This window comes from Amaranthus tricolor, chromosome 1 (genome assembly GCF_026212465.1).
Source record: "Amaranthus tricolor cultivar Red isolate AtriRed21 chromosome 1, ASM2621246v1, whole genome shotgun sequence".
NCBI lineage: Eukaryota > Viridiplantae > Streptophyta > Magnoliopsida > Caryophyllales > Amaranthaceae > Amaranthus > Amaranthus tricolor.
The window spans coordinates 35,071,265-35,084,678 of NC_080047.1; the positions used below are offsets into that span (position 1 = coordinate 35,071,265).

Genomic DNA, 13,414 nt, shown 5'->3' on the forward strand with positions numbered 1-13,414 from the left:
CTTTCCTCCAAAATAAATATTAGTATAAAACTTTACATATACTCATGCAAATAATGCATATCTTGAAATTCATAAGAATAACCTATTATGGAATTTTAATTACCATAATAAAACTTAAAGTCGTGACGTATACTCTAGATTAAGAGTAAAATATGAATTTCAATTAATACATTAATTAATGTAGTAATAAGTGAATTCATATCTTGCTTTACTAGGCAAATCAACATTTATATCATATAAGATTAAACCATCATATATATCAAAATAAACTAGACATACTTGTCTTTATCATTTATTTGATATATAAAATCACTTGTATAATCATTAAACTCATTTTACTTATTTAACATTATAGAACTTGACCTCCATAACAAAATCATGATTGAAATTGGTCAAAAGATAATCAATCATAACTAGCACATGATGATTAATTTGCATAACAAACTTCATCTTGTCATACCAAACATGCAAAGACCCAAATATACAACATAGTACCATAAATGAACTATTAATGCAATTATAATCAACTTGATAATAACACTTATAGTCTTTCTATAATAAAACAATGATTCAAAATAGTACAAGATAAACATGTTAAAAAACATAACAACAAAATTTTATCATCTTATCATGCATTAAATAATACTTGTAAACACAAAAGTTAGCAAACATTATCCATCTTTGATGATAATTTTAATCATCATAAAATTATGGTAATTTTACTTATACTTCCGACCAACAAAATTTCTTTGATAAATAAAATGGAGTATCACCAATAAGGCCAAATGATAAACATGACCAAATAACCATGACCAAATAACCATGATTACTTACTTTACCAATTTTCATGGATATAAAAACTTAAACATGTAACATATTATACTTCTCTATTATCATAAAATTAATAAACATATGAAATTCACATAGAGAATTTAATAAATTTTACTTTATGTAAATAGTAGTAAAGATCTTACTTGACTTGTAGATTTTATCAACACTTACATACTTGAGAAATATCATCTGTACCATGTAACTTTGTCCATTTTTCTTACATAACTTTATCAAAACAAGAAACAACGCAACCCTTCTTGAATCAACGCATCTTTTCATGAACCAACGTGTCCTTTTATCGAACCAACGTGTCCCTTTATCGAACCAACGTATTCTTTTATCGAACCAATGCATTCTTTTATCGAACCAATGCACCATTTTAAAAATCTCTACGATTATATCATCACCCAATCATGGTGAAATTTTCATATAAGAAAACTTTAAAACTTTCCCAACAAAATTGTCAATTTTGACAAAGTTTGTGGTTAAAACTTTTAAGACTTGCCATACTTTAGAAAGATGATGTTTTAGATTGTTGTACATTGTGACTTTAAATTAATAATTAAACTTATAAAATAAAATTACATAAACTTAGTAGGTTACAAAAACATATAACAAGTTCACACCTTTGCTTAACATACACCAAATGTATACTTCATCATCGTGAATCACCGTATATCGAACATAGAAACAAGATAATTTTGTATGTGACTTGATATAAATTCTAGGCGAGATGCTCTATCCTAAAACATCATTTCCTCTCTACTGCGTGCTTGAGAATAGAAATGTGTTCTGATATACAAATAATTTCACTAAATTTCTAGCACAAGGAAATTAGAACGACATGAGAAAACAAAAGTGGAAGAAGAAAATGGAAATTTACAATCGAGTATTGCAAGTTTTCTATGTAAAGTGCTAGAGAGGATATAAGAAATTCAGAAATCACATGTATATAATATATATATCTCATATAAGAAATAACTTACACATGCCTTCTATATTTATAGATTAGCATACAGTCATTCATAAAGTAATATGTCACTTCATGAACCACAACATCGATTCACGAATCAACGTCGATATTAAATCAATCTATCCCAACTATTCAGTTAATATAACCATATTAACAGTAGGTAGTTATCGCATAACTAACAAAACCGAATAAACGAACATTGCAAAACCAGCTCGAAAATCGCAGGCCACGACCTGAGCAATTTCCAAAACAGAAACTTTGTCTTGAAATCTCGCAATCCGCAAAAATATTTTTGCGCAAAACAACAATTTTGCAATATTGGGATATTTAACTTAATTAATAAATTTATTTATTTATTTAATTTAATTAATAAACATTTTCGATGACCATTATATGCTCTAAATGACAACACTTCCTTGGCTACTACTGCTTCACTGTTCTTCAATGTGGTTCTTCCTTCCTTTCCCACAAAACATATGTTTTGTTTTCTTTTTAGTTTTTATCTTCTTCACCGTTCTTCATTGCTTGCTTCAGTCTGCATTGTAACGAAAATTTTGCATGTAGTGTTACTGTTATTGTATTCTTTACAATTCATTGTATTCTTTACAGTTCAGCCTTTGAATGTAGTGTTACTGTTATTGTATTGATTTTTGTTTAATTTTGCATAAATGTAGATGTTTAACAACACAACTTGGATGAACAAAGCCATCTTAACGACATGTATTCGAAATTTTCAAAAAAATAGGGGTTAGTTTCAGGGATTCTCAAGGGTTATGTAGATTTAAACACAGCTATATTCCTGATGTTTGCAATGCACTCAAAATGGACTTTTAAGTGTAGTTGAGATACTTTAATTCAACTTATAATTAACACTCCATTTGGGATATAAAGGTAGTGTGTTATTGTATTCTTTGAGATTCTAGTTGATGGTAATGATTTTTGTTTAATTGTGCATAAATGTAGATGTGTCCAATGAATTTTGGTACTGGTTGTTGTTTAATAATCTAGGAAGTTAGTATTTCACATCTTTGGACTGATACATGTCCATAAATGGTAATTTCAATTGTACATTGGTGATGATTATTATGCGTTGGATTATTTTAATAAAATGAAATAAAGCAATAAAAAACATGGGCTATATGCTGCGGTTCTAGGGAAACCGTAGCATATAGTCTACTCTCTTTTATAAAAAAAATGGGGACTATATGCTTCGATTTTCCTAGAATCGCAGCATATAGTGGTGTTATATGCTGTAATTTTGAACAGCAACACCTGTTAATGGGCTATCTGTTGCTAGCACAAGTGATTGGGGTCAAAACCGCAACATAATATATGTTTTTTCCACTAGTGAATATTAGAAGTTGGACTTTTATTTTTTATATTGGGTGTTTTTCCAATTCTTAATATCTATTATGTACATCAAGTTTTTTTGCATAAATAGTAGGTGTTTACAAATCAAAAAGGTGTTAAAATATATTTAGTAGGGCACATACACAACAGAGAAGTTAAACGTAGCTGAATGTTTAATTGAATATACACAAAAGATTTTGATCACATTGAAAATCAAATGTTTCTCAAAAAATTTCAATAATTGTTTACCATCACCAACTAAATTTCCGAATCAAAAACATAAGTAATGTTTTATACAAATACTTCACAAGAAACTCTTTTTTTTTTTTTTTTTCTTTTGTTATGGCTTTTTGGATGTACTCTTCTTGCTAGTTGCTTGGCTTTTTCCTTCGTTGCTCAATGCCATCTTTATGTTCTTCAAATGTCCTTGCAAATTTAATCAAATCATCCATGTCTTGAACTAAGAAGAATCCTAGTGCAAAGAGTAGCTTTATAAAGTCTTCTATCACTCAGTTGTATCATTGCATATTTAATACTCCCTCTATTTCAATGATTTTGTCACATTTTATTTAGGCACGTTTGTCAAGACATATATTAATGTCTTAATATCTCTAATAGTGCATAACTAAAAATTATATAAAGTTGATATTAATAATCTTTGCGTTGAAACGTATTAAACAAAATTCCACTTGACTATGTTTAATTTATAGATTAAGAATAAAATACAAACTAAAAGTAAACGTATCAAAAAATCAAATGGGACAAAGTCACTAAAAATGAGATAATAAATTTTTATTGATTAAATATATTTACATAAAAAATTACGATTGCGACAAGGATAGTGGCTAAAAATTACGTTTCGTGTGTATTTACATAGTCCACTTAAAATTAAGTGACCTTAACGAGCCAGCCACATACAAGAAACATGCAACAATTGAGGTTCACAAGCATTTCTTAAGCAACAATCTTTGACTTAAGGCCGTACAACATCTTCCAACCTCAAACGCTTGCTTTATTTCGTTTTTTCTTCAAATAAATAAATAAACTATGTTCTTTTTATAATAATAGAATGGGTTTGACTTGTATTTCATAATGATGGGTATTTATACAAAGTACATAATAAACATGATAAAGGATACAAACGTCATTTACCAACTAAAAAATGAAATTTTTTTTACAAATATTTATTTACTCTATTACACCCCCACAGTCGAAAGGGGAAATTGACAAATGTTGAGACTGGCTCGGAAATCATCAAATAGTATTTTAGGAAGTCCCTTGGTGAAGATATCGGTAATCTGAAATCGGGAAGGAACATGGAGAACACGAACTTCACCCTTTTGCACCTTTTCTCAAACAATAAACCAAAGTGGCTTTCATGATAGCGCAATGAAGTTCAAGAAGGAGATTACGAAGCCAACATGTCTCAGATACAACATTAGCAACACCACGATACTCAGCCTTAACACTGAATTTAGATAAGGTAGGTTATCGTTTGGATGATCAAGAAATAAGATTATCACCGAGAAAAACACAGTAACCCGAGGTAGAGTGTCAAGTGTCAGGACATCCACCCCAATTAGCATCAGTATATGAGAGAATAGAGGAAATAGAAGAGCGGTACAGATGAAGACCAAAGTGTAAAGTACCTTTGAGATACCGTAAGATGCGATGAAGAGCAGACATATGTTCGATCCTACGATCATGCATGAATAGACAAATTTGTTGAACTGCATAGGAGATGTCAGGACGAGTAAAAGTGAGATATTGAAGAGCCCCAGCTATGCATCGACATAAAGTGGGATTATCATAAGGATCACCAGATGTGGTGCTGAGCTTTCTAGTAGTAGCAATAAGAGTAGGTGCAAGCTTGCAATCAGTCATACTTGCACGATCAAGAATGTCAGAAGCATATTTAGTCTGCGATAGAAAAAGATCGTAGTTGTTGGGTGTAACAACAATACCCAAAAAAAAAACTGAGAGAGCCAAGGTCTTTCATTGAAAATTTAGAACTCAACTTATCCATAATCGAGAGACGAAGAGCATTAGAAGAGGCGGTGAGAACAATGTCATCCACATACTACAATAAGTAAGCAATATCAGAGCCATGACTGTAAATGAAGAGAGAACTATCTAAAATGCTATTTTTGAACCCAATGGTTGTCACATAGTCGAAAAGTCGCTGATACCAGACCCGAGGAGCCTGCTTAAACCCACAAAGAGATTTACGAAGATGACAAATGTAATCAGGATGTGTAGTACTACGAAAACCCAATGGTTGATGCATGTAGACTATTTCATTTAAGTGACCATGTAAAAAAGCATTTTTGTCGTCAAGCTGATGTATAGACCAAGATTTAGCAAGAGCAATACTTAAAACAACTCGAATTGAGGCAGGTTTAACAACCGGGCTAAAAGTCTCATTACAGTCAATACCATCCCGTTTGGGATTTGTCATCCCCAACTAAACGAGCCTTATACCTCTCAAAATAACCATCAGAGTGAGTTTTATGCCGAAAAATTCATACAGAGCGAATAATATTGGCATTAGCGAAACGAGGAACAAGATCCCAAGTTTGATTTTCAATCAAAGCATCAAAATTTTCCTGCATGGCATGTTTCCAGTTCGGGTCACGAAGGGCACTAATGGGGTCCTTAGGAACGGGGGAAGGAGATGAGTGGATGATAGGAAAAGCCTGAGAGGAATATTTGGGATTGGGCTTGTAAATACCCCGTTGACTACAAGTAGTCATGCCGTGAGGAGGAGAGGTGGGACGGAGAGGAGGAGGACGATATGGCACTAGGCTACGATGTAAAATGATGGGAGAGACATGTCCATTGAGAGAGTGAGGCTTGGTAAGAGACGAATGTTGTGGAGAAGAGGAAGAGAGATGTGGGGCAGGAGATGCAACGTGAAGTTGGCCCTAAGGTGTAAGAACACTCAGTGAGGAAGAAGGAGAGACCAAAGGAGCGCGAATGAGGTCCTGGGCCTGGGAAGAGGAGTTGTGAGTACCAGGCTGGGAAATTAAGTGATGAAGAATAGAGGGAAGTAAATTAACTCTAAAAACTCATACGAGTCATGGGAAGGAGTGTATGATTTGGAGAATGGAAATGTGGATTCATCAAAATAACATGACCAGATATGATGATTTTATGAGATAAGAGGTCATAACACTTATACCCACGATGAGATGAAGGATACCCCAAGAAAACACAAGGTGTGAAACGAGATTGAAGTTTATTGATTTTATAAGAAGAGATCAATGGAAAACATAAACATCCAAAAACACGAAGGAGTGAGTAGAGAGGAGCTTTTTGAAAAAGAATGTGAGTGGGAGTTAAATTGTCAAGAAGTTTAGATGGCAAAATATTGATGAGATATGTGGCAGTACATAAAGCATGTGGCCAGAAAGAGGGAGGAAGAGAGGCATGGAAAACCATAGTTCTTATGATATTATTAATTGTGCAGATTTTACGTTCGGGTTTCCCATTTTTTGATGAAGTGTTAGGGCAAGAAAACTGAAAAACAATGCCATGAAACAAAATTGATAGAGTGGCTTATTATCATATTCACCCCCATGATCAAACTGAATAGATTTTATATCTGTTTGAAATTGAGTGCGAACATAAGCATGGAAATTTACAAGTATATTAGTAACTTCCGATTTTTGAGTAAGAGGAAATGTTTACAAATAATTAGTATAGTGATCCAAATACAAAACATAATATTTAAAGCTAAATGAACTAGTAATATAAGAAGTCCAAATATCAGTATGAATAATATCAAAAGGTTGATGACAATGAGATAGAGATGATATAAATGGAAATTTAATGTGTTTGCCTAAAGGACATGAATGACACACAAAAAGAGGAGCTTTATTACAATCAATCGAGTTACAAGATTTCAAAGTCTGTAAAGTACTATTTTCCGGATGACCTAAACAGGAATGCCACATACTAGTAGATAAAGCAAATAGGACCAATTGATTTGAAGAAGAAATAGCTCCAGTGATAGAATGGAAAGGATAGAGATCGCCCGTGCTATTACATCTTAGAATGGTGCTCCCCATGCCTAAATCCTTCAAAAAAAAACCCAAAAGGGTCAAATTCAATAGAAACAAAATTTTCATGAGTGAATTTGCGAACAGAAATGAGATTTTTAACAAGTTTTGGGGCATGTAGGACATTTCTAAGATGAAGAGGAGAATGAGTGTTGGGAATTCGGAACTTCCCATGACCATGAACAGGAATTAAATTACCGTTGCCTACAAGAATATCATTATGAGATAAATGCTTTGAAGGAAACTAATTTGAGAGTATATCTGTCGAATTAGTCATATGAGATGAAGCTCCCGTGTCCATGTAAAATTGCTCATCCGAGGGGGCTAAGGAAAGTGCATTCATTGCTTGATCAATGTCAGTTGGAACATAACCATAAGAAGCAGCAGGGGCACCCATATAAAAGTTTTGGGCTTGAATTGGACGTAGGCCAAGCAAGCCGGCCTGAGAAGAGGGAGGAGGCCGAGCAGTCCAGGGAGTGATAGATGTACTTGGACGAGGGCAAGGAGGCATAACCCATTGAGGAGTCCAGAAACCCCAAGGAGGATAAGCCAAGTTCTGTGGCTGAGAAGAGGATCGAGAATAATTGGGCCCAAAAGCATGAGTATGCCCAAAATGATTCGTAGCAGGAGATGAGTTGCCAAAGGAATTAGTCTGCCTATTCCTGTTGCCACCACGACGGCCATTTCGATGGCCACGGTTTCCGGAGTTGGATGAGGCACAGTGGGCTGGAGGTGATGTCGTGGTAGAAAAATTTTCTGAGGACAATAAGGTTGTATCAGAGATCGGGACTTCCTTGCTACGAGTATGCTCTTGTAATTCGATCATGGAGCGAATAGTATCAAAATAAGGGAGTGGGTTCATATGCTGAACCGTAGACCAAAATGAACGGTAATCTTCGATAAGCCCATGTAAAACTTGAAGAGAAAGACGGCTATTGGAAACCGGTGACCCAAGATTACGAAGACCATTAGTAAGGGTCTTGATTTTAGAACAATATGTTTTGACCGATGAGAAACGAGATAAATGAACAGAATTAAATTGAGATTCAAGGGTTAAAATACGAGTTGTTTTACACTACAACATAATTTGTCTTTAATGGGATATATTTAACGACATTTAATTTAAATGTCGATATTTCAAATTTCAAATAGTATATACGAAGGATCTAGTGACATTTATTAAACCTTTTAGCAGCATAATAAAAAACACACTAAAGCTTTTTGCGACATAGGATTTAGTGACATTTCTCACAAATGCCACTATAGACTAGAGTAACAATTGCATATGCCATTAAAGACCAAATAAAGTGTCGCTAAATCACTTTATAGTGGAACTTAAAATAAAAACCAATATTTATTACACTAAAAACATGAATCAGTGACATTCTTTTAATGCCACTAAATCCAATGTCGCAAAAAGTTAAATTTGTTGTAGTGTTATTGTTCTGAAATCGATTAACCAATCTATGGCTTTATCCGTAAGGTCAAGAATTGATTTAATGAGTTCAACAGAGATAGTACCATAGATCCATGTGCGCACAAGATCATCAAGACGGTGCCAAGTAGCGGCTTCGGTGGGAAGAATTTTGTCATCGGGAACAATATGTTCAAGAACGAGATCAGCGCGGCAATGGAGTTGAAAAAGAGAAGACCAAGTATTGTATAGATGACCATCTTCATCAAGAGTGATTGGAATGCAATTCTTGATATTGGTGACTAAAGTGGCGGGGTGAATGGGATCTTTAGTAGTCATGAGAGTGCACTGAAGACAGAGGAGAAGAAAGCAAAGAGGATGCCAGGAAAGAAAAAATTAACTTGAAAAATCTGATACCATATTATAATAGAATGGGTTGACTTGTATTTCATAATTAGACCTGGAAAAATTTGATCCGACCCGAAAATGAACCCGGGACCCGACCCGACAAAACCCGAACCCGACCGACCCGAAAGAGACTTAATCCGAAACATGACCGACCCGATAATTACCCAACCGGAAACCGACCCGTTTTGACCGATTTAATATCAATTTTTAGAGTAATTTCAATGTTAGAATTTATTTCAAATAAAATTTTAGTTTTCAAAGTATCTCAACATATTGAGTATATCACTTGAACCCTAAAACTCATCAATAGATCTCAAAAAACACGTATTTAACGTCTTTTTAGCCATCGTAATTATTTTTCTTTAAAAACAGGACGTTATAATCATCTTAATTGAATACATGTATCTTGTTAAATCAGTCAAATGAGTTTTTAATTCTTCTACATTTCAGTAAGCAAATCAATATAATTTATACGAACGTTTCGCACGTTTGAATGAGCTTTTCAAAAAACGAATGTCGCTACCCTAAATTATAAAACGCGTATCTTATAAGACGAAATAAGTACTTAGTTAGTTGTATATCTTTCCAACATGAAAATTATGAAGATAATTTTAACGTCATTTTTATCTAACGTTACAATTATACTAAACAAAATAACTTTTATAAAGCGCTTATCTTACAAGTCTTTCAAAATAAGTATTAATTCCCCTATTTTTCTTGCACTTAAATGAACTTGACATACCAACTATTTTTTGAAAATCGTACATGTAATTTCTCTAATGATTTTTTTTAGACATTTTAATGATTTTTTTTATGTTGAATTAGTCGATTGGATATTCTAATGTTTTATGGTAACCCGTTGGGTCAATCCGAACCTACCCGAAACCCAGAGTGATCCGACCTGAAACTGACCTGATCCGAAACTGACCCGACCCGAAAATGACCCGACCGAAATTGATCCGACCCAAAACCCGACCAACCGACCGTTTTCCCAGGTCTATTCATAATGATGGGTGTTTATACAAAGTACATGACAAACATGATAAAGGATAAAAACATCATTTACCAAATAAAGAATGAAATGTTTTTTTTTACAAATATTTATTTACTCTTTTACTTTTGACTGTTGCAATTAAATTCAAGGAACATTCTAAAAGAATACAAATTTGCAAACTATAAATTTCCATTCACAAATAAAATCTTGTCGAATTATCAAGTCTACATAGAATCGAAATATCATTTCCTTATATCTTTCATCAATGTTTTATGACTTTTAGATTTTTTTTTTTTTTGAGTTGATGACTTCTCAATTTTGGTATACTATTAATACATACTACAAAAATACGTAAAATATATTTCTTAGAATATGTAATTTTAAATTTTATAACAAAAACACCTTTATAAAAGGTAAAGGACACTCCTAATATTCCGCACAAGGCAAAGTCCGGGTGAGGTTTTTTTCCTAAAAGATGCGGAAAAACCATATTTGTTCCCTTCAATGAGGAGGTAAAGAGGATGCTCGCAGTCAAGAAACTCCCACCTAATACCTGCACCCAGTAAAGGTCGAACCCCAAATCTTATACTCAACAAAAACGCCTTTATCAATAAAGTACTTTTAAACTAAAATACAATATTTCATTCTTAGGTATGTATATATTACAACCTTAATAAGAATATGTTTGGGTAACAATTTAGAAATGAAAATGAGAGAAGAGAAATCAAGGAAAGATTAATGTGTTTTTACGTTTAAGTATTGTATGATGAAATTAGGAATTATCATGAGTCGGGTCTAAATTGAGTCTAATCAAACCCGAACTTAAATCTATTAATTAGAGTCTAAAATTTTAGATTTGGACCTCAGAATCGCCAAGTCTGACAAATCTAAATGTGTCTTACTTCATTATTCAAATCTAAACTTTTTAACATTAAAAAAACTTCGCTAGTATTAAAATAAGTCTTTAGATTGAGGAGGGATCTAGCAGGTCTAAGTATTAAGTGGGTCTAGAGAGAAAATATGATCATCCTATACTCAAACCCATTTTTGAGTCGAGATCAAACCCTAATTCGTTGGATCTCATAAATTTGATCCAAACCCTAAAAAAGGGCAAGTCTGAGAGCTGGAACCAATAGGTAACCATCTCTATATGTGATTTTACCTGCATTTTCCTTTCCTCCAATTCCTTCTTATTTCCTTTTGGTATACAAATGGAAATGAAATACTTTCATTCAAGTCGTATTTACTTCATCTATTCAACTTATTTTTATTAATCAAAAATTATTTTTCCTACAATTGAAACTAATTTATAATGATTGTAAATGAATTTTATTTATTTAAAATTATTTTTAGTTATTAGTTAAAGTTGATTTTTATGATTAAAGCTGATTTTATGTACGACACTAATTTTTATGATTAAAACTAATTTTTACAAAATGCAACTGATTATTTATTTTTTTAAGGTGAACTTACTACAAAGTCTTACTCAACTTTCTTTCCATCTATTTTCTCCCATTCAAATACTCCTTTTTTTATTGTTCTATTTGCTTCCACACACTACCAATTCAATAATTTAATCTTTAGTATTGTGATTATACATAACTAAAATATAATATTAATATTAATAAAATTGCATTAAGTCGATCAAATAAAATTTCACTTAACTACTATATTTTAACTTCTAAATTAAAATAAAATATAAATTAAAAATAATTAATAAACAATAAAAAATAAAAAATAAAAAAAAAAAAAAGCTGGTGTGGAGAAAAACCCAAACAAATTTGCAAAACTTAAAACCACCAAAATATATGTGGCTCCCAAACTACCTTGCAATCACTCCTAAGGCTGTCCTTCATACACCTATACATTACCCCTTCTTTAACTTCAAAATCATAGCCTTACAAACACCAATTTCTAAACAATCTACACACAACACACAAGGAGCTTCCTAAACCACTACACATTCTAGCATTAAAGCAATGGCTATGACAACTTCTTTGATTCCGGCAACCGGATTCAAGAACGCCGGTGTCGGATGCTCCTTCGCCTCTGGTGAGAACTATGGCATGTTAGTGAAATCGGTGTCAAGTCAGGTTCGGTTTCCAAGTCGTCCAACACGAGCTCAACCCATGATGAAGAATGTCAATGAAGGAAAAGGTCTCTTTGCTCCTCTTGTGGTTATAACTAGGAACATCATTGGGAAAAAGAGGTTCAATCAACTTAGAGGCAAAGCTATTGCCCTCCATTCCCAGGTAATTTCATAGGCTATCAATCAACCTTTTACTTAAGGGTTTGATTTTGCAACATTATTATGTAGCAAAATCAAAGGAATTGAATTGTGTGATGAAAGCTTAATGAATTGTGCAGGTGATTACGGAGTTTTGCAAGTCAATAGGAGCAGATTCCAAGCAAAGACAAGGGTTGATTCGATTGGCGAAAAAGAATGGAGAAAGATTGGGATTCCTGGCTTAATTGAAAAATGTGATTGGAAATTTGTTGATCAAAACAGTTAGATAAGTCATTAGAGCATGTTGAAACTTGGGTGTATAAGCTTATATACATTTAATGGTATATACATTCTATTTTTGTAGATTCCATTTTTGGTTTTGAATTGATTACGTGCATTTTTCCTGTCCTCTCCCTCGAGGATTTGGTTTTGATTTGATTATGCGTATTTCTCCTGCCCTCTCCTTCAAAAGTTACGGATATGATCTGTCCGCTACTTCTCCCTCCCCTATTCGACTTTTGGCAAGACACTGGGCTGATCGACCATAAACATGATCATATTTGGGTTTTGCTATGTTATTTGCTACTAAGTTCTAACAACACAAAAGAAGCATGATTTCTCCATCAATAATCTGTAAAAAGAAAATCCACCTGAGGCTACATCAATGGTTATTATAATTTCTGTAAAAAAATTGATAATTATAAATTTTTAAAAAAATCCTAATTTTAGAGAGTAATATTAATTAATACTAATACTTCTATTTATTCAATTAAAATATTAATACTTCTATATATTATTTTATGTGATGTAAATCACCGTTGAGTGAGTGTAATGTTAGGAACCATACATTGAAAGAGGGATATAAGCCTCATATCTATCATAAACAAAGCAACCTCAGAACCACAAACTGAGATTCGTCAAATAAAAAAATAAAAAAAAAATAAAAAAAAAAATCTAACGGGTAGACCATCTTAATGGCTCCACCACTATGGAGTGTAAACACATTTAACAACTACACAAGTATCGTTTCAAAGAAAATTTTAAAAAACAGCAAATAATGCAATTTTTATTTTCAGTAAGAACATACTACGCAATTCTACCATATTGTAAATGACAGGTTCTTTGTGCCATTCAAACTATCCTTTCGTCCTTTTAT

The 13,414-nt window shown here is 32.9% G+C and overlaps 1 protein-coding gene across 1 annotated transcript; it reads left to right on the top strand.

Moving 5' to 3' along the window:
• Positions 1-11,768: 11,768 nt before the first annotated feature.
• On the top strand, positions 11,769-12,626 carry LOC130820274 (protein PROTON GRADIENT REGULATION 5, chloroplastic). The gene is made up of 2 exons (XM_057685596.1): positions 11,769-12,283; positions 12,399-12,626. The coding sequence occupies exons 1-2, from the start codon at positions 12,011-12,013 to the stop codon at positions 12,501-12,503; spliced, it is 378 nt and encodes a 125-aa protein (XP_057541579.1). The 5' UTR covers positions 11,769-12,010; the 3' UTR covers positions 12,504-12,626.
• Positions 12,627-13,414: the final 788 nt, after the last annotated feature.